At 40.5% G+C, this 27,450-nt stretch overlaps 3 protein-coding genes across 7 annotated transcripts; 1 reads left to right on the top strand and 2 right to left on the bottom strand.

The window, feature by feature from the left end:
* Positions 1-6,008: 6,008 nt before the first annotated feature.
* On the bottom strand, positions 6,009-11,621 carry ngb (neuroglobin). Of its 2 annotated transcripts, none has more exons than XM_061256687.1 (5): positions 11,462-11,621; positions 11,078-11,313; positions 9,976-10,084; positions 9,578-9,697; positions 6,009-9,055 (listed from the first exon to the last, which is right to left on the bottom strand). In XM_061256687.1, the coding sequence occupies exons 2-5, from the start codon at positions 11,173-11,175 to the stop codon at positions 8,903-8,905; spliced, it is 480 nt and encodes a 159-aa protein (XP_061112671.1). In that variant the 5' UTR covers positions 11,176-11,313; positions 11,462-11,621; the 3' UTR covers positions 6,009-8,902. The 2 variants fall into 2 exon arrangements, with proteins under 2 accessions (XP_061112671.1, XP_061112680.1); XM_061256696.1 differs by having other exon boundaries at positions 11,078-11,228.
* Positions 11,622-12,456: 835 nt separating this feature from the next.
* Positions 12,457-20,940, top strand: znf410 (zinc finger protein 410). Of its 4 annotated transcripts, none has more exons than XR_009709626.1 (12): positions 12,457-12,585; positions 13,421-13,492; positions 13,598-13,651; positions 13,829-13,961; positions 14,144-14,329; positions 15,576-15,758; positions 16,079-16,238; positions 17,928-18,109; positions 19,042-19,131; positions 19,242-19,361; positions 19,516-19,687; positions 20,220-20,357. XR_009709626.1 is itself a non-coding variant. In XM_061256145.1 (12 exons), the coding sequence occupies exons 3-12, from the start codon at positions 13,619-13,621 to the stop codon at positions 20,339-20,341; spliced, it is 1,332 nt and encodes a 443-aa protein (XP_061112129.1). In that variant the 5' UTR covers positions 12,457-12,585; positions 13,421-13,492; positions 13,598-13,618; the 3' UTR covers positions 20,342-20,940. The 4 variants fall into 4 exon arrangements, 2 of the variants coding, with proteins under 2 accessions (XP_061112129.1, XP_061112121.1); XR_009709624.1 differs by having other exon boundaries at positions 19,242-19,405; positions 19,565-19,687; XM_061256145.1 differs by having other exon boundaries at positions 19,565-19,687; positions 20,220-20,940.
* Positions 20,941-21,635: 695 nt separating this feature from the next.
* Positions 21,636-27,342, bottom strand: fam161b (FAM161 centrosomal protein B). The gene is made up of 9 exons (XM_061256127.1): positions 27,121-27,342; positions 26,170-26,516; positions 25,348-25,901; positions 24,610-24,947; positions 24,197-24,318; positions 23,931-24,098; positions 23,233-23,332; positions 22,710-22,885; positions 21,636-22,168 (listed from the first exon to the last, which is right to left on the bottom strand). Exons 1-9 carry the CDS (start codon positions 27,211-27,213, stop codon positions 22,048-22,050), a joined length of 2,019 nt encoding a protein of 672 aa, XP_061112111.1. The 5' UTR covers positions 27,214-27,342; the 3' UTR covers positions 21,636-22,047.
* Positions 27,343-27,450: the final 108 nt, after the last annotated feature.

Below are 27,450 nucleotides of genomic sequence, written 5' to 3'. Positions count from 1 at the left end.
GCGATTGAGTGGTGCATACTTTGTGTGAAGGGGTGCATATTTCATGTGTCCGTTTGTGCAGATGTCCATGTGCCTCTGTGGTTATCATTTGCGGTCATCAGTCCCTCATTTATGATTAAGCTACAAATGCGGTGTATAACTGATTCAACTTGTGCATTATTGGCCTCTGGCCAGACATTTTAGCATATACACAAACATGGAGCCCTATGTGTTTCAGAGGAAGACGGTAAGAACGATGGCTTTAGTATAGACATCTAGCCAAAGTCTGTGTGTACAGTATACAAAGATAATGTGTTTGTGCTTCATTACTGTGTGCATTTGAAAATCTCAGAGATGTTAAATCAAGATGCATACCACATTGCATCCTTTTTTGTAAACTGAACCACATATTACCCCTTAAAAAGATTTGTTACTTCACTGTTTGTATCACAAGCACTATCTCACAAGTACAACTGTGATAAAATGTTCAGGTTTTTACTAAAGACTTCTGCCCTGCTTCCATCTGGAAAAGGATATAAGAGAGGTTCCCAGTCTGTCTGACTGTTGCCATTTTCAGCGAGGCAGGTCTATGCCAAACCGAGATGGCGGCTGCAAAGAGTCAAATACATTTGGACAATAAATGAGTTCCTGTGAGTGAGCTCTGGTCCCCGCTGTGCATGATTTCCTCTGGCATGGAGTTAAGGATGACAGATTCACCCATTGACCATGCAGCAGCCCGGTAAATGTATGCAGGTGCTCTCTCCGCTGATTGCAGCCCTGATGGCCTACTGTGTCGGAGCAGTGCTTGTGCATATAAAACACCTAGGCCAAGCCTCTGCGCATACAGCAGGCCTCATTGGCCTGTCTGCCGCTGTGGGGGAGAAAATGCAAATGGTGGCTCCAGGTTGTACAGCTAGGATGACGGTCTATTGACAGGGAGACATCAACTGCCAAAGCAGCCAAATGAGAGCTGGAGGGCTGTGAATCATCTGGGTGTTGTCACACACCTAAGAGATTGTCTGACATCTCCCTAACTTTGTGCGTGTTTGTCAACACAGCAGCATCTTACGCAAACTTCATATTAATTGAGAGTGATAATGTTGCAATATTGTGTACGTGACCATAACGGAACAATCTGCAGTGACTCAACAGCCTCCGGACGTTTAAGTTCAACCTTCTCAACCTCAACCGTCAACTGGCCCTGGGACTGCAGATGGAAATTAGCTAGGAGCTAAAATCTCCTCGATGTACAAATGTGTTTGTACATCGTCCCTGACAAATAAACAAATAAACTGAACTAAAGTCATGCTTGTTGTAGTGTGTGGCTCTGATATGTCAAGAGAAAGAGCCAAGCAGGTTGCTAGGGGAGGCACAGTGAAATCTCTCACTGCATTCTGAGGGAGCAGAAAGGGCTGACACTTCCCTTTTGACCTTCTGAACGCTAGCTTCACTCTGCTTTGTGAAAGGTGAATTCTACACGGATTTGTCTCCCACATCTCAAAATAGGATAGCTTTTTGATTCCTTGTGGCCTGTTGAAGTGGAATCATTCTGTCTTGATGTTGGGATGTGTCCAATTCAAACACTAATCAAGGGTTTTGTATTGTTCATCAGATGGTGAATGAGTTAATTTTCTGGAAGCAGAATTTATAACTGCTTTTTTGGCTTTAATTTTGGGCAGTGGTTTCCCAATTCAGTCTTGGGGACCCACTATGTATGCTCTTCTTTATAACATGTAACAACCAAACCCATTATGGTTTTGGAAACATTTATGTTCTAATGTAAATCTTTCCTTAAACTTAATTTGACACAATGCAGGTTTAGTTTCAGTGACCAGGTAGGTGTCCACACATTCACCAGTTATTCTATAACTAAATAAATCAACACATTGACTGATAAAATGTCCTCGCTGGGAGTATTGAACATTCATCTTCATAGTGTGCAGAGATATTCCTGACATACTGCAACATGGCTTTAATATGGCCAACTAGCATTAAAAGAAAAATTTGACAAGGCAAGGCAGGTTTATTTATATAGCACATATACAAAGATAATTCAAAGCGCTTTACATAGGCACAAAAAGACAAAGTAAAATAGATTCATTTTTTTGGATTTAAAAACAAATAATTTTGTTTTGTTTTTCAGTAATAAAAGGCATACGGGCATTTCAGGAAAAAAAAAAAAAGATCTTTCAAATATTTATTTTAAAATGTGACCGGACAGACAAATCAATCAAAAAGACTTCAAAAAGACTACAAACAACCACTCAGAAAGCCACCAGAGCTAAATTAAAATGACTTCAATCAAAACGACTTTTCAAACCACCAAAGCTTCAGATCTAAAGGGCAGATCTAAGATCTTCTGGGAGTTTGTTCCAGCTGTGAGTAGCATAATTAGTCAATTGTAAAAATTCAGAGATGCCATTAATACTTGGAATGACATACAAACTGGGTCGCCAGGACTGAGTTTGGAACATACTACCTACATACCTACATATTTTCCATTTTATATTAGGGTTGTCTAGTCAAGGACCTTTCTCAAGAGTACAGCAGAAGTACATTGGAATCAAACTTGGCATTCCACTTACAGTTTATACCTTCCATTTTATTCTGTTGGTGTCATACCTCTGTATGCTGAATCTGCAGTTGAACAGACTCCTCAGTTAAAATAGGCTCCTCACTCCTCACTTATTTTTTCCATTCTTTTAAATGGGTGGTATTTAATGAAAATGGCCTTCCCACTGACAGTGACACTTTACTGCACGATCACTTGGTAAAGTCTGTGACTTGCAGTGGTTCAGTAGACATTTATCTTTCTTTAATAGGGTGGTATGTCATTTAACCTGGCTTGCTTCATTCGCTGTATTATATGTTCACATTTGTGCCAAGATCCTCAGAATCACAAGTGGTTGTCAAACCTGACAGGCAATTGATGTGAGATCAACTCCCACGCAGACAGGGGTATATGCCATCATGCCAGAGAAAGGCACACTCATTATATAGATGTATGCATTGAAATGCAGCTGTTCTTTGCAGAATGCTGACAGATTTAATTAACCGTGCTTTGAAACCAAGAACCACTTAGGCTAGATGGTTCTTCTCAGGAACACAATCAAATTAACCCCTGTCAAGTCATTCCTATCACGACTAATATTATCAGTACAAGATGTTGTTCACAAATTCTATTAAATTGAATTATAATCTCAGGTGCCATATCTAGCAGGAGCAATATGTAGGTACATACAACATGGAATGTCATGTATGGGCTCTCCCTAGCAGAATCACCTGAATCAAAGGTTTAAGCGATTATCATCCCTCAGAATAAAACCTCAGGAATTAGATTGAACATGAAGGTCAAATTCCTTCAGGTCTCACCATTTTGAATTTTCATCTAGAGTCTGTCTGTGCCCCAGATGCAGTGCTATTGTATGGCAGTTTGTTGTGCAACGCATCCTTTCCCCTCTGAACCCTCAGTCATTTATGATGGTGTTATTCTGATATTAGACTGCATACTGGGTTCCTGCAGTACAGGGACGGAGACAGACAGGTCCTCAAAGCCTTGGTGCCTCCCGGCGGTGGGATATAGGAGCACTAAGCTGATTAGGCCGAGTCCACCACTTCTCCCCTCAATTCAATACTGCAGCCCAACACTAGAGAACTGCGCCTCTGTGGGGGTTGCCATGGTGACACCCAATACCCTGTGTCCAAAAAGACTTCTAAAAATATTTACTTTGCTTCTGTCTGTTTATCATTTTATAATTTCCCCCAAGAGAACCCAACTCAGTCATCCAAGAAGTATGTGCTTATTGGTTAATGAGTTTGTCCTCATATCTGGGCATGCATTCTTTGGTGTGTCTGTGCCTTTGCATGGGTGTGTGTGCGTACGTGTGCTGCGTGTGAAATACAGAGGCATCGAAGGCTACACACCTCTTACTGTCCATGGAGCTGCAGTGAATCATGTGACACATGGTAACCTGGCTAATGAGATGGTGGGGGTGCCTGGTAAGGTGGTCACCATGGCAATAATGGCTTCAGAGAATGCAAGCCATCAACTGTCCATCACTGTTACAGAACGGATCTCTCACCTCTCTATAGGAGGTTATTGTGTTCTTCAACCTGTTGTTTTTTACAGGACCATTGGAGTTTGTTAGATTCTGTTGGTGTCATGACGTAAAAGAAGATACCTGCATGCTCCTCATTTGTATGAATGATTTTTTTGATATCCTTTTGAATGGGATTTAATAAAAATGGCCTTCCAACTGTCACTGTTACTTTTGCTATTAGTTATTTGTCGTGATCCTGAGTTTTGTCTGTTAGTTTATTCTGTGTTTTTGTAATTTATTATTTTTCATATTCATGTAAAATGGTAAATGGTTGGTTTTCTGTTTTCAGTTTTCATTCATAGTTCATTGCACTTGTCTTCCCCTGTGATGTCTGTGTCTTCTGAGCCTGAGTCACTTCCAGGTCTGCATGTTTCACTATTCGGGTGGTTTTGGAATTTTCCGGTTTCCCACGATTCCTTCTCAGCCTCGCTGTTCTTACTTCCTGGTTTCTCTCCATTTCATGTTGTAGATAGCACTTATATACTAATCCCGACTAACACAGAATTTGTACAGTACTAATTATATTAACACACTAATATGTTTGTCTAACTAACAGACTAACTCTGCCTCCCTGTTTTATCCCTAAATTGCTTGCCTTGATTCAGCTAAATGTTTGCACCTGCTCTCCACTATCTCTACATTCCTCAACTCCAGGCAATTGTCTACTCCCTAGTCCGGAGCCGTTTGTATTACATGTGTGTCTATGTGAATCGGGTCACGCGTTTTCGTTCCTCCCTCGTCATTTTATGGTTGCCCTTTCATGTGTCTCACCTGATGTTGATTTGTTAGATGTTTGTTTGTTCGTTTATTTAGTTCTTTATTTGTTTTGATTCCTGCCTGGCTCTTCTCTGGACCTGTATGGACTGACCTCCTGATTTTTTAACTTTGCCTGTTTCTGATTACGCTCTGTCTGCCCCTTCATCTGCCTTAATTAAACCTGTCATTTCTCATAACCCCCGAGTCTGCTATTGGCTCCTCTGTGCCTGACCCGTGACATCATTAGCTCTGTGCAATGCAATGCATGATTTCCGTAGAAAAATCAGATCTTAGCGGTGCTGCTGTACTAGACAGTAGACACATCTTTCCACTACTGTTAACTTAGAAGATTGTGCATACATTTCCAATGGTTCCTCAATGTCTTGTTATAATGTTATAAGCTTGTTAAAAAAAACAAAAAAAACAAGCAACTAGGAAATGAGGGGATAGGATCAGTACTTACCCAATTTCTGGTGCCAGTGGGGTTACTTACAACTTAGTCACTGGGGAGGTCTGTGCATGGGGCACATTAGTGGTAGCACTTTGGAATAATCAAAGAGTGTTGCATGCTCAATAAGCTGGGGTATGGCACAGCGGGAGGAAGGCAGCAATCTAACCTAGTTTCATGACCACATGATCAGAGTTGGCCACTTCAGGGCTATTATAAACTGAAACTGAGAGGGAGCTTTGGCACAGAAACAACATCCCATTCTATGTAGTGATAAATTCTACAGTGCCTAATCCTTCCTTGTTTTCTTGAGGCTCCTGCCCAAATTGAATCAATAGAACAAGCTGCCACCCTGACTGTGACATTCACCGCAATGTGATAATATTGAATTTCAAACCACTTGGCGTAACACAAACAATGGAGACAAAAGCTAGGTGTTATGGCCCTGAGGGTACTGTTAAGAATTTTGTTGCAAGATTCTCTTGAGCATTCTGGAAAATGGCAGCACATCAGCATGGACACAGCTCTCAGAGCCTGATTAATTCTGTCCCCATCTCTGTAGCCAGGGGGAAGACATCATCAAGAACATGATGTCTTGCATAATCCAAGAGAAGCAGCAGAAAAAAAAATCAAGCACAGTTGTGATTGATTCGGTCACTGGACAACACAATTTGGTCGTGCGACACATACAAGCTGACAGGAATGATGATATTCCGAGGCAAATGTGCACATGAGACAACCTTTATTCTGTCTTTGTTTAACAAGTGACTGTGTAACACAACATTAACAGTTGAATGGTTATATTTTGACAAGCTGCTTCATTGAAATGAGGATAGTTGCATTTTCTACCAGATGTGTTTTTTGGTCACAGGAAAATGTGTAGTTGTTCAATAGCAGCTGTGTTGATGAGGTAGACATCAATACACTTACAAAATATAATTCAATGCTATATTACTGAATAAAGTTGTTTGAAGTCACATATCCGTGCCCAGGCATTCACGCACACACACACACACACACACACGTAGACACACACACACACACACACACACGTTCACACACAGACACACACACACGTTAAATAGACTAAGCAAGACTACTCTCTGAAAACTTAAGAAAAAGAGAAAGATTGGCAGCAACAATCTGCATAGAGTCTCATTAGGAGACTGAAAATGATTTCACAATAAATTCACCACCTGCAGAGCCTGTTCAACCTGCTTTAAGGATCTTTAAAGCCAATAATTGTAAGTCAGGAAAATGTTGGATACACTGTATATCTAAGAAGGGATTTCATACTAATAAAGACATATATTTCTAAATAAAGACATTTTCATGGGGAATAAAAGCTTTCAGCAGCCGGGAATGGAAAATCCTGAATTTCAAAGCCAACCCAATGGCAAAGGGCAAATTCATTATGGTAGCATGAGAAATATCAACTGGTAGCATGAGAATTTAAATAATTGAAAAAAGATTGCTGCAATTAAATCTGGTATTTTCATTTCTGGAAATACTGAACACTTCAAGGATTTTAAAGCAGGATAGAACTACGACCCTTTTGTCTCCATCCAAATGAAAATTTTAAAGTCATATGAACGTATATATATATATATATATATATATATATATATATGTATATATATATGTTTATAATTTTAACCCAACAACATAAATATACATAAAATTTTAAAGTCATATAAACATATACGCTTATATGACTTTAAAATTTTATATATACATATATACTATGTTGTTGGGGTAAAATTCATAGATGGCAAACTACCTCTTCTAAAGGTTTATGCACTTGAATTTTGAAAAGTAATTTTTGTAAAAGTAATTAACATCAGGATAAACTGCTATATAGCTACATCATATAACAGTAGCTTTGTAATATATTGTCACATCTATAAATGTCATCTGGCATATTTCATGTCAGCTTTTATTATCTAATGTAGAAATGGTCAAAATACTCTAAGATAGCGACAGAGTCAACAATTTTACAAATTAGCAGCAGAAATATATCAATATGCACTGGCTTCTTAAACCTAGTTAATATTGAAGAACATTCTATTCAAGAACCCAGTGCAAAAACTATTCAATGCTAATGACTTTTTGCCTGAAATAAAAATTGTGATTCAAATAATTTTTACAAACTTCAAACAGAAAAACTGTTATAGTTTGCTCTGATCCTTGCTTATATATATACTTACATCACCCTAATTTCCTAAAGCAAGCGAATATCAACAACTATATTGGCATCATTAAATAAGTACTTAGAACAGTCTTTTCAAGAAGAATAAAATAACAGTCTATTGGCGCCTGCTGTTACAGGTCAACCGGTGTATCATAAAGTGATTTAAAATGCACTTTCAAAACCTCTGCGGTCAGACGAGAAGAAAATGGCATCCATACACCTTTGAAGTAAGGCGCACTGTGGATAGCATAACAGTCATAGAGATAACATATAAAATATTAAAATGTTCTAATATAACAGTTCTTGTCAGGCATGTCTTGTTAAGTTTTTTCCTCATTGTATTCATTTATTTTGTTTCTTTAATCAATTTTCATCAATTGTTGGCCAATGAGGAAGTTCATTCCATCCTTTCACAGTTTTCAATGTTGGTCCTTATAATATTCAGCTACTTATATACTATAAATGGCTAAGATTTCCAAGAAGTAGATTGAAGTTTTATATTCAAATGAAAAGATAGTTATACTGCACAGTTATTAGAAATAGAAGTCAAACACAGTAGACATACATTGCTTCAGGAAAACAATGTGACATTAAAATAAGAATGTGCAGACAGCATTAGCCATTAACAACACAGTATCGTTATTTGCAAGTGAGATAATTCACTTTCCCATGTATATTGATGCACAGAATATACATATACCAGACCATACCATAAAGAGTATACAAGGTAAAGCACCTCATGAGCAAACAAGACATGACTGTTGCAGTAATTACTATATATATTAGCATTGTATGCCAAAAGCATGAACAGTGCAAGTCAAAGCTTTCCAAGAACCCTTTCACCGTGACAGTTTTTCTTTCAGCAGCTCTATATAGTATGGAATGTACCTTGTATTGTTTAGGGAAAAAAGGTGCATCACAAAAAATGTTTGAGTGTTTGAGATTGTGGAAGTTGCATTAGAAACATCACAACACCAACACTATCATCATAATTGTTTGAGTAGGTATATCAAGCTGAAATGTACAAAGCATGTACAATCTAAAACTAGTCTTATGCTCTTAAGTCGCCATGTTGTGAGCATGTTCAATAGACATAGAGCACATCCATCCCCAGGAAAATAATATTCTGATGTTGTCACAATGTTACAGTACCACGTTCCTGCAATGCTACAGCGATGCTGAAGGGACCTCACATACATAATTAGCTGGGTGCCTGCCATAAACCTCAAAGCATAGCTGTTGCTAAGACCATTGGATGGTACATCAAACCTGACAATATCTCTCCTGTGCTGCAAAGTGACCCTGCTGGAAGAAAAAACAGCACTTTCAGGTTTTTCTTCCTGTGTAAAGCTACACAAGCCTCAACTCTGAGCCTCTGAAAGTTAACAGGTCACCATGTATTGGCCTGGTTCCATGTGCGCAGGTTGCTTAGTCACTCTTGTGTTCACCATTCTTTGTCCAGCCACTGCTCATGGCTGACACCACGATGCTGTACATGTTCAGCCAGGCCTGGCGCAGAGGGGCAGTGTAGGCTTGGCCCAAACTGCATTGCAGCATGTAAAGAAGAGACTCACCCACCAGCTACACACACACACACACACACACACATGCACAGGGATGAATACACAAATACATACACACACAAACACAAATTGTATCACACACAGGCATTTGTGGAGATATATAAGTACATTAAAAACGTATGGAATGTGTTTGTAAATGTATGCACAAAAGCATGAACGCATAAATGCATGCACATATAAACAATATGTCACAAGTACACATGCACATGGACACGCAGGCATGCAAATGAACATTAATATTCATGAGCACAGGCGCACACACACACACACATACAGGCATACACACACACACGCACACACAAAATATGCCGTTACAACCACAGGTCATAAATAACGTTCAATTGCACAAGCATTTCATTTTTCACCTCTAATTCTCCCAATCATGTATAATAAATACTTTGGTAGTTATTGAGTTGTCTGTAGAGTGTTTCAGTGTTGTAATGAATGGAACCCAATTGCAATTTTGTCTTCCCTGCCATATGCATGATGTAACCACTGAACAAAATAGAGTTGAACTCACAGAAAATGACTGGGTCTTGACCCCCACAGCCTGGTGCTTTCTCCCCAGATTGAGTAGAAACTCCTCAAGTGAGTGGAGATCGTCCAGGTGACTGACAGCTGCATCAATCACCAGCATCACCTGTAATACACAGAGCTTCAGAGAGAGAACTAGGAACTCCTTTGCATTTTAAGTGAAACTTTTCTCATTATGAATCAATATATACAAAAAGGTTACATTCATAAATCAATACCCAGTCATTCCATTGTAGTTTATAATCCATCTCAGAGTATCATTTCTTCTTCCTCAGACTCAAACCCAATCAATGCTATAGTCTCTGTCCAAAGCAAAGTAGGGTAGACACAGATGTGCTCCCCAAGGTAAGGTCTTGATGATGAAGCAAGAATGATACTACCCACCTTGGTAATATGATCCAGAAACTCTGGGCTAGAGACACAGTCCTGGGTAGAGTTGCTGTTTGCCTTGTAGTTGAACAGATGCAATAGCCCAGGCTCCAATTCAAACAACCTGCTCCACACACACACGCACACACACACATAAAATGAGCCTGTTAATTCAAACTCAAAGAATTCCATTTTTGCGAGACTTTTAACATACACAGTAGATGGATTCATAAGTCTTAATAGATTAGTATGTCTTCAGGTGGTTACTAAAGCTATTTTAAGCATTAAGCATTACATGTTGCCTTGGATATCCTTGTTTTACTGAAATCACAATCAATTTTTTCATTCGGGTTGATGCAAATGAAGTAGCAGAAATTATGGTATGACAAATCATACTGCGGTATTACATAGGTGTCAAAGCAAAACAGAAAGGCAATTTGTTTGCTATTTCTTTCTGAGCATCTCTTGTAGAGACAGAAAGATCTTGCTGTCGCCAAGCAACAACTAAAGCCTCTGGTTTCAGTATAGCGGGAGATTGAAGTGCCGGCTGTTTTGGTCCCCTGTCTCTCCGTGTGTTTACGTGTAGGAGGGTCATTAACACAACATTGACTAAGAATTAAGAAGAGCATGTCTGTCTTTATTAATTCACTGTTCAAATACCTTGGAAAATTCCCTGTAATTGAACAAGCCAAGAGACAGCTGAAAGCATATACGGACAGTATCACAGCCAAAGATAATATAGTTGTAAACACCTTCACAATGGTACTCTGGTCCAAGGACAATTGTGTGTCACAAATACTGTAACACTCCAAGCTTGTCTTCACTTACAGGTACACAAGATAAATATAATAATGGACATCAGTAATATATGCACACACACACACACACACACACACACACACACACACACACGTGCAGACGGATGCTTGCATGCACACACAGAGAAATGGTTTTAGTGTGAATCTGAACAGCTGAATGCATCTACGCGCATACATACATGACTATTTAAAAAACAAATATCTTTTGTGGTGGAGCTGGTCCATCTCAGGCATGCCTACAATCATCAATACTGTTTGTCTGGTAAAAAACAATACAGGACAGTTTGGGGTCTCGGTACCTGGTAAACATGACGACCCCATGAGGGACTTTGTTTTTACCCAGACTCTCCCAACTGTTCCGGATAAGCTCCTTGTCTTTCCCCGTCAACTTCTCCATGTTTTTGCTGGTGTGCGAGTCCTGCTTCCTCTTTGCCTCCAGATCACATCAACCTGACACATAATCAATGCAGACTTCACTGTTCTGCAAGACCCATTACACCCCTGGAGACTTGTCCAGGGAAATCTATGCTGACTCCTAAAACAGAACACAGAGCCTCAAAACCACTTCAAGCCAGCAAGCCCAGGCAAAGCATCATAACAGCTGATAGTACTAGTAAAGTCACACCAAGGCATGTCAGTTGCGTTTGCCCACACCCAGACCCAAGTGAGGAGATGAGGAATACCTTTGGCTGCCGAGACTGAAAATCCACCTTTTTTTCTGTTTCTTTCTCTGTTAGGCTGGGGTCTAAGTGTGGAGATGCTTGGTACCCGTGTGCTCTCAAAGCAGTCAAAGTGAGAGTGAGATGAATCAGCTACACTGCTTATCTGTCGCTCAGATGGCTATCGCTCTTCTTTGCGCTCTCTAGTGTTGTGGCTTTGTTCCCGCATTTCAAGGAGGCATTTCTCTCTCTCTCTCTCTCTCTCTCTCTCTCTCTTGCTCTCTATCTCTCTTTCTCTCTCTCTCTCTCCCTCACTCTCGCTCTCTCTGTCTGTCTCTGTCTCTCCCTATTTCTCCTCAGGCTACAGCTCCTCCTGCAGGTGGCTGCGCTCATCCCTCAGCTACTAGGACTGTCCTATCTTCTCTCCCCCAAATCCTTGCATGTATTATGGAAAATTGGAATGTACTTTTATTTAAAAATACTCATGTGTAAATAAAATGTAGTTTCCTTACATACATGTATTTCAGTAACAAAACATAGTTTGTGCAACAACGTGCATTTTCAACCTTAAATCGATATCATATGCACTGCATGCCATATACATTTTAACCTAAACCACATTCTTAGCAGTTAACAAAAGCTCATCTTAAATTGAAATACACATATGTCCATTACATGTGAATGATTTTTGAAATAGGGCAACATTTATTTTGTTTCGTAATATCTGATGGCTTTTTAATATTTTACCAACAAAAAAGATTATTGCATTTATATATTGCAAACATTTGCAATGCACATTTTATAGTTATGGTTTAGAAAAAAATATTGGTGTACTGGTTGGTGTTCAAGAGTGACTTGAATTTAATTATATTATAATTAAGACATAATAAAAAAACGAAAATTGACTTACAAGGAGCTATTTGTGTTATGTACATTGCTTTGCATCATATTACATTTGCTTGATAATACAGAAGCATACGTTTCAATTCGAAAAACCCGTTTGGAAAACTAGAATACAGGGTCGGTTTAGCTTGTCCCACAAGATACTCCGTACATGGGAAATATTTGGGTAAATAGCAAATAGGAAGGTGAGAGGGTGAAAGGAAAATAATATAAACTTAGGGAAGCTGTGCGCGGACATAAAACAGGTAAATGGAGGATAAATACAAATGTGGATCCATTAATCTAATTGTGGAAAGGATGCTACCTAATAGGCGAGCGAAATCCTGGATTCTGACTATGCCCGGCGTCTTATGTTTTACAAGCTAATGTAGCTAATGTTAGCTAGTCAGGAAAAGACATGTGTAGAAAGCTAGCTAGCTGACTTAGCGAACTGTGTTGGATGTAACGAACTAGCCGCGAGTGGCGAGGTGGTAGAAATATTCAAACTGCTCTAAAGTATTAGCAAAATAACTTTTTAAGTTAGTTAGAAAGATATTTAGTCAACCACAAGAAACTTAACTTGAATTCGTGCAGTCTTTGTTTTGCATCTGTTTCTGTTTGTTGCTAGCCAAGTCCTCGCAAGTAACTTAAGTCCATAACTGGGTAATTGTATGCTTGTTCGTTAGCTCGCAAGGATGACAGTCATTGCGTATCAGCAAATTCGTTACGGTAACATTACTCTTTACTTACCCAAGCCATTAGCTAGCTAACTATAGCCTGCTAATGTTGCTTAATTTTGGTCACGGAAATTGTATTGCTGTTCCTTGACACTTGGCTAGCAAGCGACTTGTTTAAATACGTTTTTGCTAGCGTAACCTCTAAGTTAACATGTGGATATACTGTAATACACAGCAAACACAAAATGATCTCATAATGTTACGATGTTTTATCAGCGTTATAACATTGTCACTACTGTGCAAGGCAGCAACATTGTGAGAATGTTTTGTGTTAGCTGTGTACATGGTACAACACATCGATACATTCTACTGTTTACTGAACCCTAAGTTGGCTTTAATGTACCTTTTCATATTTACTTTTTAGTTATGGCTGCATGCAGATGAAGCGGCAGCTCAATACATGCCCTGAGCGAAATAACTACTCGTTTAAAATCAGGTGGGTCTTAAAGTTGTTTAACTGCAACACCATGTATATTATTGGGTTATACATTTTCAAACCAAACGCCATAGTTTCATGGAACGTTTTATTTCCTCTTTACAGAGCTTATAGAAGGCCGAATCCATGCTCTCTGATGAACTGGACTCAAAGCCTGAGGTAAAACGTGATGTTAGGCACAATAATATGTTGTCTTTCTTCACGAAACTGCTACAAATAACATATGTCAATATTTATGTATTGTATTATTCGTTTCTTCCTCCAGTCCCGCTGTCAATTTTTTGTTGCTTGCATTTGATGAGCTTATGGAATGCATTTGAATTTCACTTCCCTCAGCTGCTGGTCGAGTTTGTACAGAAGGCCTCAATCCCCCTCGGTCAAGGACTGGAGGAGTGTGACCCGAAAGAGACCTGTCTACCTCTCCATCCAACTACAGATACCTCCTTATGTAGCCAGCTGCACCTTGCAGGTAAGAATCAATGCAATAAGACACCACTGCTCTGCCACAGTGAAATGTTTCTGGATTATTACGGACACAGAGTATACCACTGTGGGACAACCAGCATAAAAGTTGGTAAAAATGGCATGGATAAATATGAACACGCAACAGCTCATTTCCTTGGTCTAATTTTTTGAAAATGTGTTCAACAGACAACAGCCTGAGCCATGCAGCCTCCCCATCCTTGTCAGACTATGAGGGCGAGAGGGAGCAACTGGTGGTTCAGCTTCAGTCCCACCGAGGCGTGGCCCTCACCTCCAGCCCCAGCCCCCCACCCATCCTCCACGACCTGCAGCAGTCTGATAGCACCTCCTTTATCTTGCTTAACCTGGCCAAAGGTCTCCCCTCCCTCTGTTTTCTATCGTGGATTTTACCAAAACACTGTTTTACACCGGCAAACAGCCAGTGGTTTTGTTGACGCATACTTGAGGTTTTCACGTGATGTATGGGAATGCTAGCACACAGTGCTGCTTGAAGGTGGCCAAAATTTTACATTTGTAGAGAAACAGTTGTGTGTATAGTGGGCTCCAGAATGATTGCCGCCCCTAACTGGCAATGCCCAAAACGTACATTAAACAATTTTATAAAAAATTATGAACAGTGTAATTATTGTGAAACCCAAAATGCCAACATATGAGAAATACTGTACTTTATTCATGTTTCAATGGAACTAACCAAAATCCCACAGTGAAATATGGTAGTGGGGCAGTGATGTTTTGAGGCTGTTTTAACGCATACAGTCTGGTTGGCTCAACCACACGGCTAAGGTGGCTATAGGTGGACTTTCCAGCAAGGCAATGACCTAAAACCTACCTCAAAATCCACACAGAAATGTTCTGTGACAAAAAAATTGATGTTCTGCAATGGCCATCTCAGGTGCCGGACCTCCATTCTCCGTTCAAACCTGTGGGCTTAACTGGAGAGGGCAGGTGAGAAGTGCAAACACAAGATTGGCACGTTTTGAAGGATTTTGCAAGGATCTGCATAGACAAAAGGTCCAAAATCCCTCCAAATGTGTTCCTTAACCTTGTCAAGCATTACAGGAAAAGATTCCATGCTGTTATCCATGCCTGAGCTAGGTGTACCAAGTATAGAACCAGGGGTGCCAATAATTATGAAACCTTGATTTTATTGAATGAATGTTTGATTTTAGTTGGTTCTATTGAAACATTAATAAAGTACAATAATTCATATTTTGATTATCTCAAATATATTGTTTGTGAAAATAAAGTATTTTTTGTCCATTGCCATTCAGGGGTGCTAATAATTCTGGATGTGCAGTGGACAGTATATAGTGAATTCATCAATATTATGGGGAAATAATACTATTCATAATAGTATTCATAATAACAATAATTGTAATATTATAACAATAATTATCGACAATGGTTTCCATAGAAATCAAAACCAAGAGTCCACACAAACTAACTTAATAAGCAAGACCAGAAACGAAACTGCTGTTAGACAAAACATATCTACATGTGTCCAGAGGTTGTTTATACATTTAAATAGTCGGCGATGCTCAGTATCCTCTGAAGAGACGTCGACTATAATGTTAAGCTGCTCTGTGTGCATGTTTGACAGGGCTGGCAGCTTCAACCGAACCGCTGGTGTTCGTCCAGGACGAGGCGGAGCAGGAGGTCTCTGCAGGCGAGAGCGGGGATGGCACCACGCCCTGGTACCTGCGAGTGCAGGAGCTGGCCCATGACAGCCTGATCGCGGCAACCCGGGCACAGCTGGCCAAGGATGCCAAGGCCAGCAACATCAGTAACGTCTTCCTTATGTCATATCGCCTTAGAAAAGTGTGTGCTCTTACCAACGGCACGGATGTGTTGCTTTGAAATGACTGCTGGAAAAAAAATATGAAAGTTATAGTTTTATTAAATTTTTTAACAGTTCTAATTGTTAAAATAGCTAACCTATTTGTCAAGTGGCTGCTCCAATCAAGAGTGACCTATTGTTTCTTTAATAGAAAATTAGAATTGAAACAAAATAATTGTATCAGACCCAGCATCACCTTTTGGAATTTTTGACAGTATAAGAGAGGTGAGCATGACTGACCCCCTTTCCCTGCCTCCTTTTGGCAGGTGAGCACCTGCACAGTTATCCGTCTGAGGGTCCAAAGAAAGACACACTTCCCCCAGAAACCCGCATCCCTGCAGAAAAGACCCTCAGGTGCACCTTTGAGGGCTGCCGGAGGACCTTCACCTGGCCTGCCCACCTCAAGTACCACCTCAAAACACACAAGTAAACTTGATTATACTCCCTGTCATCATGGATATTTATATCTGTAGGTATATAGAATATATCCTAAGACATCCAGTATCTTGGACCCTGTTTACACCTGGTCGTCGCATGCGTTTTGAGTATCCACATAATAACCTGGATAGTGATTATCCACATGTAAAATGGACTACTGCAGGAGGTGGTCTGACACATTCAAGACCGATGTTATACAAGTGTAAATGCGTCCGTCTCTTCAAGACGCATATGACAACCAAAACTCCTCCCAAAGTTTAACGTCACGCGACTTAGCCCTCCTCCTAACCGAAGCGCATGTAACGTCACAATCACAACAAGCATGGAGGACATACTTTGTTTGAGCAAATCTAAATGCTGACAAGCGATACTGACAGAATTCCGTTCATAAGAAACTTCAGAGTCGTTGCAGAACTCAAACTGTTTCTGCTACGGCTGCACTGTCTATGGGTCACTGCTGTATTAAACAGTCTCAATACTGCCGTCTTCTGTTGTACATTGTCTGCCGAATGTCATTTTCCATTAAGAAACTGAAACATGTCATACAAACTTGCAATGTTTTCTAGCAATTTCTATTTGGTCTGTGAGAGGTGGAACAAAACAGGAAGTGGGCTGTCTGGGTTTTGCATTTTACGCAGAAAATAGCAATCGGATTTCAATCTGGCAAGCTGGTGCCGCACCTGACTACCAAGTGTAAATGCAATGTGGTTAAATCATATCTGGGTACCATCTAGATGCAAGTCACATGAAACTACCAAGTATAAACGGGGTCATAGTTTTCCAACACTGCCCTTTTTTGGCAGACAATAATATGCACACCCAAAGCAGATGCATGCTCCTCAAAGGTTTTAGCAAATTATTAATTTGGTGGGAATGAAGCTCCTATTTAAAATGAAAAATATTTGTACAAGCTCATAGTTGCTTGTCATTATATCATTCTCCATTATCTGTGAATGCACATACTCATATATTCCTATTACTACTAATAATATTGGCATACTCGTCCTTTGACAAAAAAAAACGTGTATAACACTCCACGAATAAAACTTACAGGAATTCCTTTTTAAATTTTTGTTTGCTTTTTTATTTCACAACAGGGAAAATAATTACAGACATTTCAGCTGGAGAAGGCTTAGCAGCGGAAATGTCTGTATTTGTTTCCCTTGTTGCTACATAAAAAAAGCAAACACAAATTGAAAAAGAAGATTTCTTCTGAGTGGGAACCACACATTTCTTGTCAGTGAAGGGCTGGCATTCTGCCATTCATAACTGCAGGTCGGGAGAGCAAGATGTTCCATTCTTTATGAACATACTCCTCTAACAAGCAAACTAGTGTGTTAAAATGATTCTTTAATGTTTTAAACATTAGTTCTAAAGACTGTACATAGCTATCCCCATGTTTCCCCTTTCTCAGACTCCCACATTTCATTGTAAAGGCATTGTCAGTGAAATGTTTGTGAAATGGTTAACAGGAATTGTATCACAAAACCAAATTAGAAGGCTGGTTTTGCAGAGCATACCATAATTCTAGGCTGGAAGAAAGGTGTATTTCATAGCTTAAGGAAAACAATCATGCCAATTTTACGATTGTAGCCACAATAAGCATACGGATTTAACGAACTGCGGTGGATTTTTCCTTTAACTTCTCCCTAAGAGTGACTGAAACTGTCCTTCCAGGAACGACCGCACGTTTCGGTGCTGCGCTGAGGGTTGTGGGAAGAGCTTCTACGTGCTGCAGAGGCTGCAGGTGCACATGAGGACGCACAATGGGGAGAAGCCCTTCGTGTGCCCTGAGAAGGGCTGTGGCAAGAAGTTCACCACGGCCGGGAACCTCAAGAACCACAAGCGCACACACACCGGTGAGAGAGGGGTTTCACAAACCGCTCAGCCCCAGGAAATGCCATTTCCCACTCCTGTCTTCCGTCATGGTGGTGGGTCTCATCTCCCCAACGTTCCTTGATAATGTTGCACACTTTTATAACGCTTCCACTTGCTCACAGTATAGCCTTTCTGAGTATCCGAGTTGACAGTGGCTTATGGTCCAGTGACTCACGGCATTAATTTGAGAAATGGTCCTCCGTCGAATGAAATGTATTATTGACCTTCAGATAAAAACCAGCTACTTAGTCATTTCGCTGAATCCACTGAAAATTATGATTGCAGTTCCTGGCTTATCCATGGCAATATAACTTGATTTGTGTTGTTTGCAGTGATGATTTACTGAGCACAATTTATTATTGCACCCAAGCTCACAATTGTGTCAAATGTGAAATGAGTGACTGACTGAATGAATACATAAATATCATGAATACATTTTGTTAATGAATGCTAATATTTATTGTAGTGGCGTTTTGGCATTTGTTATTAATAACATCTCATTCCTACATTTTAACAAGCTGAAAGAGATTATGTAGACAAATGAAGCCCTTTCAAAATTGGAACAATGCATCGTACAAGGCTATTGAATTGAATTTTATTTGTATAGCGCAAAGAATTTATCACAATAGGTTTCACAGTATGCCCAGGCTTCTCCCCCACAAAGCAACCCACATGCAATGGTGGGAAGGGGGAAAAACTCCCTGGATGCCTTGTGGGAAGAAACCAGGCTCGAGGAGAGCCTATCCTCCTGTGGTCAGCTGTAGACAGGACATGGGAGTTTCCGTCCAGTTTATTAGTTCAGATCAGAATAGGTTGCAAGAAGCATCCGGAGATGGTGGTCCTGCTAAATCTATGTCCACAACTTTGTATCCCTTTGCATAGTATTGTGAGATGCCGAATGTTATTTCTCTAGGGGAGAAGCCATTCCTATGCGAAGCAGATGGATGTGGGCGCTCCTTCACAGAGTACTCCAGCCTACGCAAGCACATGCTGGTGCACTCAGGTGAGAGAGAGCGCTAGGAGAAGCCTTCCTCACCGCAGTCCACCCTGACGGGAGCTTGCTCCCGCTGCGGTCCGGTCTCTGAGGCGTGTGTGCGGTTCGCTGTGCTGCAGGAGAGAAGCCTCATCAGTGCAGTATCTGCGGGAAGACCTTCTCCCAGAGCGGCAGCAGAAACGTCCACATGAGGAAGAGGCACAGCGACGCGCCGGCCGGCATCCAGGCCAGAGACACGGGTAACGCTGCCCACGAGCCTCCACACCCCAACCCCCGGCCAAAGGTTGTCCGCTTTATCGACGGCCTGTGTTTGGAATGTGTTGCCGTAGCTACAGTCTCGGCCCTGAGTGATAAGTGTGTATGTATGTATGTTTGTATGTATGCCGGAGATAGGTGGTGGTATTGTCATACTGCAGTGGCATCTTTGTCGCGATTCCCCCAGGAGAGGCGCTCACGCACAGCAGTCTGCTCGAGGACCGCGGGGTGGTGGGTGACAGCATGGTCACTATGACAACAGCGCTGGAGCCCATGAACCTTCACCACGCGATGCTGAGAGCACAAGGAGGTGCCTGCCTGCTCTCTAACACCCGCGGTTCAAATCTGCAAAAAACAGGGAAAATTGCATGGGTTCCCTTCTCATATGTGACCTGTAATTAAGCTCGATACTGTCTGCTCTGGTTTCTGAAGGATTCTGAAGTTGGTTTTGAAGAGCTATGACACTGTCAGAAACAGTCATATGCGTAAATGGTCCAGTAATGCTGTTGGACTTTTATAATCTATTATTTAATTAGAGCACTCTACACCCACCTGTAACAAACTCTGCAGACATTAATATACTGTAATGAATACTTTGTGGGAGTAAGAGTCTGCGGCCATCTAAATTACTTTTTTAAATGTTTTAATTTTTATTAAAAAGCCAATATGTTGAAGCATAAATTTTACAATAAGCTAAAAGGTTTGAAAAATTAAGTCAGACATTTATATATAAAGGCATTCTGGGTTGCTGTTTTTTTGTGTCCAAAGCTCCATTTGCAATATCTGAAGGTGTGCACTTGTTCTCTTCATCTAATGCCTCTTTGTAACCGTCTTTCTTCTAGACACTTTGGGAGGTAATGGACCCTCTGCCTCAATGGTGGTCCTCTCGCAGTCACATGACCTGGTCACCATGGCAACAGGAGGGCATGGCTACGGAGAAGAGGTGGTTGCTCTGCTGCAGTAGCATGTTTCTATCTGAACTCTTTCAGTGTAGGATACAAATTATTCATTGAATTTAATACGGTAGTCACAGTTTTATGAAGGCTGTTTCCACCTGTAAATAAATAGAATCCAGGAAATAATTTTCAGCTCTCAAACTAGAAGACAGAATGTACAGTTTCTGTTATTAATGGACAGGTGTGGTATATATGGTTATGGTGATGGTATTTCAATAGGTACAGTTTCCTATTGTTCAGATACCTCAGCTCTGGATTGAGCTAAATGCATAACTGATGCATTTAAGCAGTGTAAATTCTGGCCATTTCTAGACTTCTGTGGGTACCTGACCTGTTGAGTATTCAGCAATATTTATTTATTGAAATTTAGCTGAAGGAATAAGCTTACCTGTATAACCATGCTGAAAATTCCATCAATCAGAAAGAGTATATGTATATACAGGTACATATATCTCTTTGTATCATCATGCAATACAGTAAGGTGGCTTATGAGAGACTTTGAGTACTTAAGCAACATTATAAATACAGCAGAGAACATAATAAACCTGCTTATACAAAATGGCATATGAAGATGATGGAATTTGATTAAATGTATGAATAAATATGATGATTTTGTTTCATTTTTCACTTTCCTTTCTCAAGTCTTCGATTTTTATAGATTCGATTTAGACTTCAGCAATGGCTATTTCAGCAACGGACATATTTTTAAAATGTTCTTCTTCGTCAGTTCTTTCCCAGCAAGTTGACCACACAAGTTTGTGTAACCTTATACTTGGTGATGCTTGAGCTGAAAATGGCAAGGGAATGTGTTTATTTTCCTGTGTCCGGTTTACACAGGAAGGCTTGGTGGTTTAAAGCACGCCCCATCTATAGTTGCTGCTGAGGCTTCTCTGTGAATGGCCATTCTTCAGAAGGTGATCAGTCACCATAAAACCATGACAAGTGGCAAGTGACTCTGGCAAGTGCCAAGCTGAGTCCAATTGGTTTCCCAGTGTTTCAAAGGCATGGCATACGGTGAAAGGCATTGTGATGACAGCCATGTATAGGAGGCAATTTGTAAATTACCTGTAAATGGCAAGAATAAGCATTTTCCCATAGGTTGCAGGCCACCATAAGGTTTTCACAGCAGAACGGCTGGTGCCTTGGAGTTGTGGCTGAAGCATATCTAGAGATCCTGTGTGGGAACTATGCCAAAATAAGTACTGTGAGATATTACCAATGTGAGACCTTAATTTAGTGCAGGGTTATAGGAAATGTGCCAATGCTGTTACTAATTCAAGGAAAAAGGAGCAAAACAATAAGTTTTGAACATCGTAGAATTTTTATTTGGGAATTCTGTGGTTACACCATATTCTATTGCTCTCCAAAATGCTAGGTTATCCTCCTTTGAAACCAAAGCTGCAAGTCTTGTAACAAAGTCTGACTGCTTCTTGTAATTATGTAGGAGTGTGCAGCTGCACAATTTCCTTTAATGAATTTGCGTTAAACGGGTATAATCCCTGACCAATGGTAATTCAAATTTAAGCATATGTAATATTCTCAATTATAAAAATATAGTGTATATGAACCCCTTATTACAGTGTCAAATGCACTTTATAATTCAAGTAATACCAGTTAAATTATAAAAGCCTGATGTGCACTTGTAAAATCTACGATTTCTAGACACAACAATGAATTAAAGAATGTTAGAAACTGAATGCAGAAACTCTACTCATTATTCTGCGCACAATGCTCTCATCTGTGAAATGGAAATTTCATTTGGTTTTTTCCTGGTTGGTTCATACACTTCCTTTTCCTTCACACAAATGTCTGCTGAATGTTCTGTACCTATATTCCTAGGAAAAAGAAGCAAGGAAAGGAAGAAATATGTGGTTGTCCTGATCAAACAGCAGACCAATCTGGTCAAGGACAAATTAACAGATGGAACAGACCATAATATTTTTCATATTTGTTTGGTTCTGCATAGATGAGCTGAAATTAAAGTTTTCCTTCCTAATTCACTGCGCCTTATTGCTTTGAATTACTACACCGTTGCAGATGGCAAATGAATATTGCAAATAAACCAAGTTCAAAACAATGATATTCCATTAAAACTGATGCCACTGGGTGAATTCTGGGATAGCATCAAGAAATATTTCTGAATCTTGTTGAAAATGCAACACAATACTTTCATCGATATAAAAGGTTATCTGATCACAATCAAATTTAACACTAGATTTGAACACTACATTTTCATTTCAACTGTGTACATGGCATTAAGCATTTTTATTTCATGATTTTTTAATATAGCCAGCTGCAAACCCTTGTATTATTAATGGTATTAATTTGTTTAAATAGTGCTGTCAATTGTACCTTGTGTAAATTATTAACACTTACGTAATCCGGGCATCAATCTCACTGCTGTGGACCTCATCAGATGTAAGGGGAGGTGTCACTGTGATGCTTTCCCCCACATCAATGCTTTCCCCTTTCTTTTGCACAAAATGCTCATTTAACCCCTCCTGCTCCAACCGTACCCTATATCGCCGCTCCGCACCTGACTTTGCATTTTTCTAGGAGAGAACCATAAATAAAATCATCACAGTGAAGAAATACACAGCCAGGGATACACAAAGGCCCATAGCAAACATCTGGCCATTTACTTTTCAATTTTATCTTAAGTTTTTTTTTTAACCAACTCATTTATTTGATCTGAAATGAGCTACAGCAGGAGTGTGCACCAATATCCTATCCATAGTGTTTACTGTAGTCTGATACAGGGGAAAAATTAGTTTGAACATGTAAATACTTAAGGGACTTAAGGGATTGAAATTGCTGAACCAGATTGGGCGATGCCCAGTTAGTGACTGGATTTGAATAATGGTCTACCTCTGATTACTTTGACCACGTGATGGTTTACCTGTGATACCTGTTCAAACAGGTATGGACGGACCTTGACTCGTGTCTTCATCTCTTGTAACTCTCTTTTATACTCTTTCATCCTCTTTTGGTCTGTCTCCCTACAGGTAAGAAAGGTGGGTCAACTTTTATTCTGTTTGTTTTTCAGGAGTCACATTTAAGCAATGAGGTAGGGTATACAGTGGCTTCAGAAAGTATCCATTTAAAATTAAATCTACAACACAAGGTGTGCAAAAACAGAAGGGGTCTGAATACTTTCTGAAGCCACTGTACATCCGACCAAACAATACCCTCCATCTCAGGGAAATGCTGTGGTCAATTATGCACTACCCTGTGGGGCTGCAGGACACAGGAGTGGATCTGGCAACCAAACTTATAATCAGAAGATAATCACTTCTATTAGGCATCAGTCATTCATAGACCAAATCATGCCACTTCTTTAAACTACAGCCTCAACTGAATCCTTCACAACCACACATCAAAACTCCCACAAAAAATTAGCTCATCAAACTCATGGATACATGACTAAAATAACCCTCAGGTCAACTAAGGGGTGAGGTCACTGCCTTAGTGGACTAGTGTGCACTTTTGAATGCTGCTACCTTTGACTAGTCTGTCCTCACCCCTCTGTGGCCATCTGGTTATGGATACCAAATATCCAAACATGCAGTCCAGTGGCCAGCAGAGTCATCCACTCACCGGTGTTGTTTCAGCTTCTCTTGGTACACCTCCTTCAGACTCCTGTGTGGGTCCATAGCCTTTGCCCGTGAGGTCACAGTATTTTTCATGGACTGTGCTTTTATCTTGTGTACTTGCATCCACTGTGCATTCTCATGCTCCTTGTTCACCTTTTCCTCCATAGACCGTCTGGAGAACAGGAGCAAATGTTAGAGTGCAACTTGTCTGTACCATCATGTGTCATCGATTTTCTTAGATGCACAATCATTTTCCATAGTTCTGCTGACCTGATAGCAGAGCAGCGCTTCCTTGCATCATCTGTGATGTAGGTGGGAAGTGTGTCAGTTGAAAGAGACGTGATGCCACTGAAGGAATGGCTTCTCTTCAGATAGGTCTTGCCTAGCTCTTCCTAAGGAATTCATGCATATATTTTTTTAGTTATCATTTAATCTCCTTCCAGTATACCGTTTTGTAGTTTTCTTTGTCCTTGGCTGTATCTTCGGCAAAATTTCAAACAAAACTTTCTATATTACCAAGAGTAAGGTTTTGAATAAAAAAGCAAGTTAGTATGTTGACCACTGTAGGCTACCTTCTTCCTGTTCAGTACATCAACCATCTTTAACACATACTGACTGTGGTCTCCTACTGTATATCTCCTAAGCTCTTTAGGACTGAGGTGATGGAAAGATCAATGTCTCACCTGTGATAGTTCAGTTTTCTTCTGGCTCTGTCTTTGAGGCAAATCTGAGGTACGTAGTTTGAAGGGCTGACACCGAGTGACGTCCTTCATTTCTGCCCTCCTCAAAGCCTCTTTCTGGAAGGCCCGGTACAGCCTGTCAAAATCTGGCACCTTGGCATTCGTTGTGGGCTTGAAAGTGGGCTTCTCTTCCAGCAACCCTAGGGCCTGCTTCTTTGTGCGGTCGGCACTACGCTTCTCAAGATCTTCCCTGTGCACCTGTGTCTCAATTGGCGCCATGGAGTTTCTGAGCATCTCCTGTGCCCGAGTCTGTATACGAATCTTCCTGCTCAGCTCTTTTTCTGTTGGGAATATAGTGAGCTAAATGCATAAGGATGATCATAACCCCTTTACTTTCTTAATCAAAAATAACTGACAGGAAGTTGTATACAGGACATTGGCAATTTTCCACTAACCCAGTTACCCACAAATCAGTGAATATTTTGACTATTGACCACATAGACCTGGAAATGGAGAACTATTGCTCTTCAGTAGAGCTAGCCATGCTTAAAGGACAGGGGCCAGGCCTGTCTTTCACTGATGACAAGTGGTAATCTGTGGGTACCAGGTTTATTGTTCTGAGGAATTAATGTAGATTCAGCTAAAGAACCATGGCCAATTTAAACCCAACTTACCCATCATGGTAGGCCAAAGTATACAGTGTCCCTGTCAGTCATCGAATAAGCAAGCAAGCATTCTTACCTTTCAGATGGTCACTAACTCCTGGGTCCATGACTGCTTTGGGGATTGACCTCCTTACTTCATTGGACACGGCAGTGTTGGCTGAAGGGGCTGAGCTGCTCAGCTGTTTAGTCAACTCCTGTTTCTTTTTCTCTTCTCGCTCCATAAAACGAAAGGGTTTCTGCACGGAAAGCAAGAAATCCTTCCTTTGCTCCACACCCGTCTTCCTTGCCTTCTCCTGGGCCTCTGTGATGACGTGGTAGAGCGAAAGGTTAACATGTCCAGGCACAGGTGCAGCACGGAACTGCTTTTGACACTCTGCCTCCTCTGCCTTCCTTTTGCTTTCCAGGTCCGTCTCAACATCCAGAGGCATTTTGTTTTGGAGCAGCTGAAATCTCCTCTGAGTTTCTCTCAGGCTCATGCTGAAGGGTTTTGGTGCTGTTGTACCTGAGGCCCAGGCTACAGAGATAGTGGCAGGCATCTGGGATGCTCTAGGCTGTGGGGAGGCCCTAGTAGGAACTGTTTTCACTGAACTGAGGTCAGACATGGAGTGGGACTTCCTTGGGCCTTTACACCTGTATAGATATTTTATGACATAAATAAACCAATAATAAAGTACAATCAGGTTATGCAACTTTAAAACAATGGAAGCAATTTATGTAAGTAATAAGGAAGCTCACTAAGATTGATAGTCTATATATTTTTTCATTTACTGAGTATATTTTCTTTACCTCATAGTGCCTCAATTGTTACAGCTTTAAACATAAAATAGTTATTCGCAAATAGTTCCAAGGCTGAAATAAAAATAGGAAACAATGAAGCAAATGGGGGGGGGCGGGTCACCTTGGAGTCTCCGTTTCTATACTAGTGTCAGTCTTGTTGTGTGAGCTGAAGAATTTGTCTAGGTGCTTCTCAGCACTGGTATTTCTCTCATTTCCTTCAATGAGCAGTGAGTTGTGCAACATCCTCTTCTCCAGACTTTGTTGGTGCAGATACTCTGTCTTCTGTAGCTGCTGCTTGTGGGCCTCCTTCAAGGTCTGTAGCCTGTGCTGGAGCAGCAACTCAGTCTGTGTCGGGCTTTCCACTTCCTGCTGTAAGAAGGCCAGTAGGCTGTCCATGGCTCTCTCCTTCTTCAGTCTGTCAAGAGCCTCTCCCTCTTCTGAATCAGAGGAGTCTTTGGGGGGAAAGCCCTGAGGATAACCTATAGTTATAGTTCTAAGTAGGCTACTGATTATTTGCAAACATTTCAGTCAATTTTAGAATTAGATATTTGAAATATTACTCCAGGTACTACAGCACGACATCTACAGATAAAATAAATTGACTGTACAATTTTGACAAACTTTTTTTGCAGGGTCATACTCCCACGCCGTAAATAACGGATTCCTTCAAACAACTTCTATAAATATCTAGCTAACACAATTATTTCCCCACTTCATTTTACATTTATATTAACCTTCTGAATTCAGAATTGTTTGGAGGAACAAGATTAATGTTTTACAGTCACAAGCTAGACACAAAAATAAACAACACAGTTATCGTTTAGCAAAGCCTGCTAATGAGAACCGCAAGCCGAAAAGGCTGTGAAGCACAGCTCTGACACAGCTGCTTGGGTTACTATGGCAACCAAACCAAGCGCCTTCTGCAGCCATAAAATTGTACCCACTGACCGCAATTTAAAAATAGAAACAGAAGTGTTAGATTCAGAATATTCTAGAATTTGCCGTAACACACTATCTACACAACTTTATAACAAATGTTGTTGCAATATAAATTATTCGCGAGCCAGCTGACCTTCATTTCAGTAGAGCCCAAGAGTTCTGATGCAGTATTTTCGGTTCTTGTATTCCCCTTCAAAATTGACAGATTGTTTGACATATGCGACATGATGTGGGACCGTTGGCATCGTTTAAATATGAAAAATAAGCTTTTGCTAAATTTTATTATTGTGAAGAATACTGGCAAACCTTCGCTAATCAAGCTACGTAGTGTCGGTTCCCACCGTTGGCAATGTAATGTTATACTCCACCCACAGCTCGTGATTGGTCTCGGTTAGAGTCAGTCATGTAGCTAGTCGGTAATTTAGCTAGGGCTAGCTAGCTAATTATACCTGTTTGCAATGTT

Source organism: Conger conger, chromosome 1 (genome assembly GCF_963514075.1).
Source record: "Conger conger chromosome 1, fConCon1.1, whole genome shotgun sequence".
NCBI lineage: Eukaryota > Metazoa > Chordata > Actinopteri > Anguilliformes > Congridae > Conger > Conger conger.
Note: the sequence above shows the minus strand (reverse complement) of the source record. Positions and strands in the feature narration are given on the sequence as shown.

Excerpts from the sequence above, each read along its gene's own strand:
- ngb (XM_061256687.1), bottom strand. The coding sequence starts at position 11,175 with ATGGAGAAGTTGACGGGGAAAGACAAGGAGCTTATCCGGAACAGTTGG. Across the intron at positions 10,085-11,077 it reads GGGGTCGTCATGTTTACCAG|GTTGTTTGAATTGGAGCCTG; the intron begins GTACCGAGACCC and ends TGTGTGGAGCAG. Across the intron at positions 9,698-9,975 it reads TTCTGGATCATATTACCAAG|GTGATGCTGGTGATTGATGC; the intron begins GTGGGTAGTATC and ends TGTGTATTACAG.
- znf410 (XM_061256137.1), top strand. The coding sequence starts at position 13,619 with ATGCTCTCTGATGAACTGGACTCAAAGCCTGAG. Across the intron at positions 16,239-17,927 it reads TACCACCTCAAAACACACAA|GAACGACCGCACGTTTCGGT; the intron begins GTAAACTTGATT and ends CTGTCCTTCCAG. Across the intron at positions 19,132-19,241 it reads GCACATGCTGGTGCACTCAG|GAGAGAAGCCTCATCAGTGC; the intron begins GTGAGAGAGAGC and ends GCTGTGCTGCAG.
- fam161b (XM_061256127.1), bottom strand. The coding sequence starts at position 27,213 with ATGTCGCATATGTCAAACAATCTGTCAATTTTGAAGGGGAATACAAGA. Across the intron at positions 24,319-24,609 it reads AGAAAACTGAACTATCACAG|GAAGAGCTAGGCAAGACCTA; the intron begins GTGAGACATTGA and ends TGAATTCCTTAG. Across the intron at positions 23,333-23,930 it reads GAGAAGCTGAAACAACACCG|GGAGACAGACCAAAAGAGGA; the intron begins GTGAGTGGATGA and ends TCTTACCTGTAG.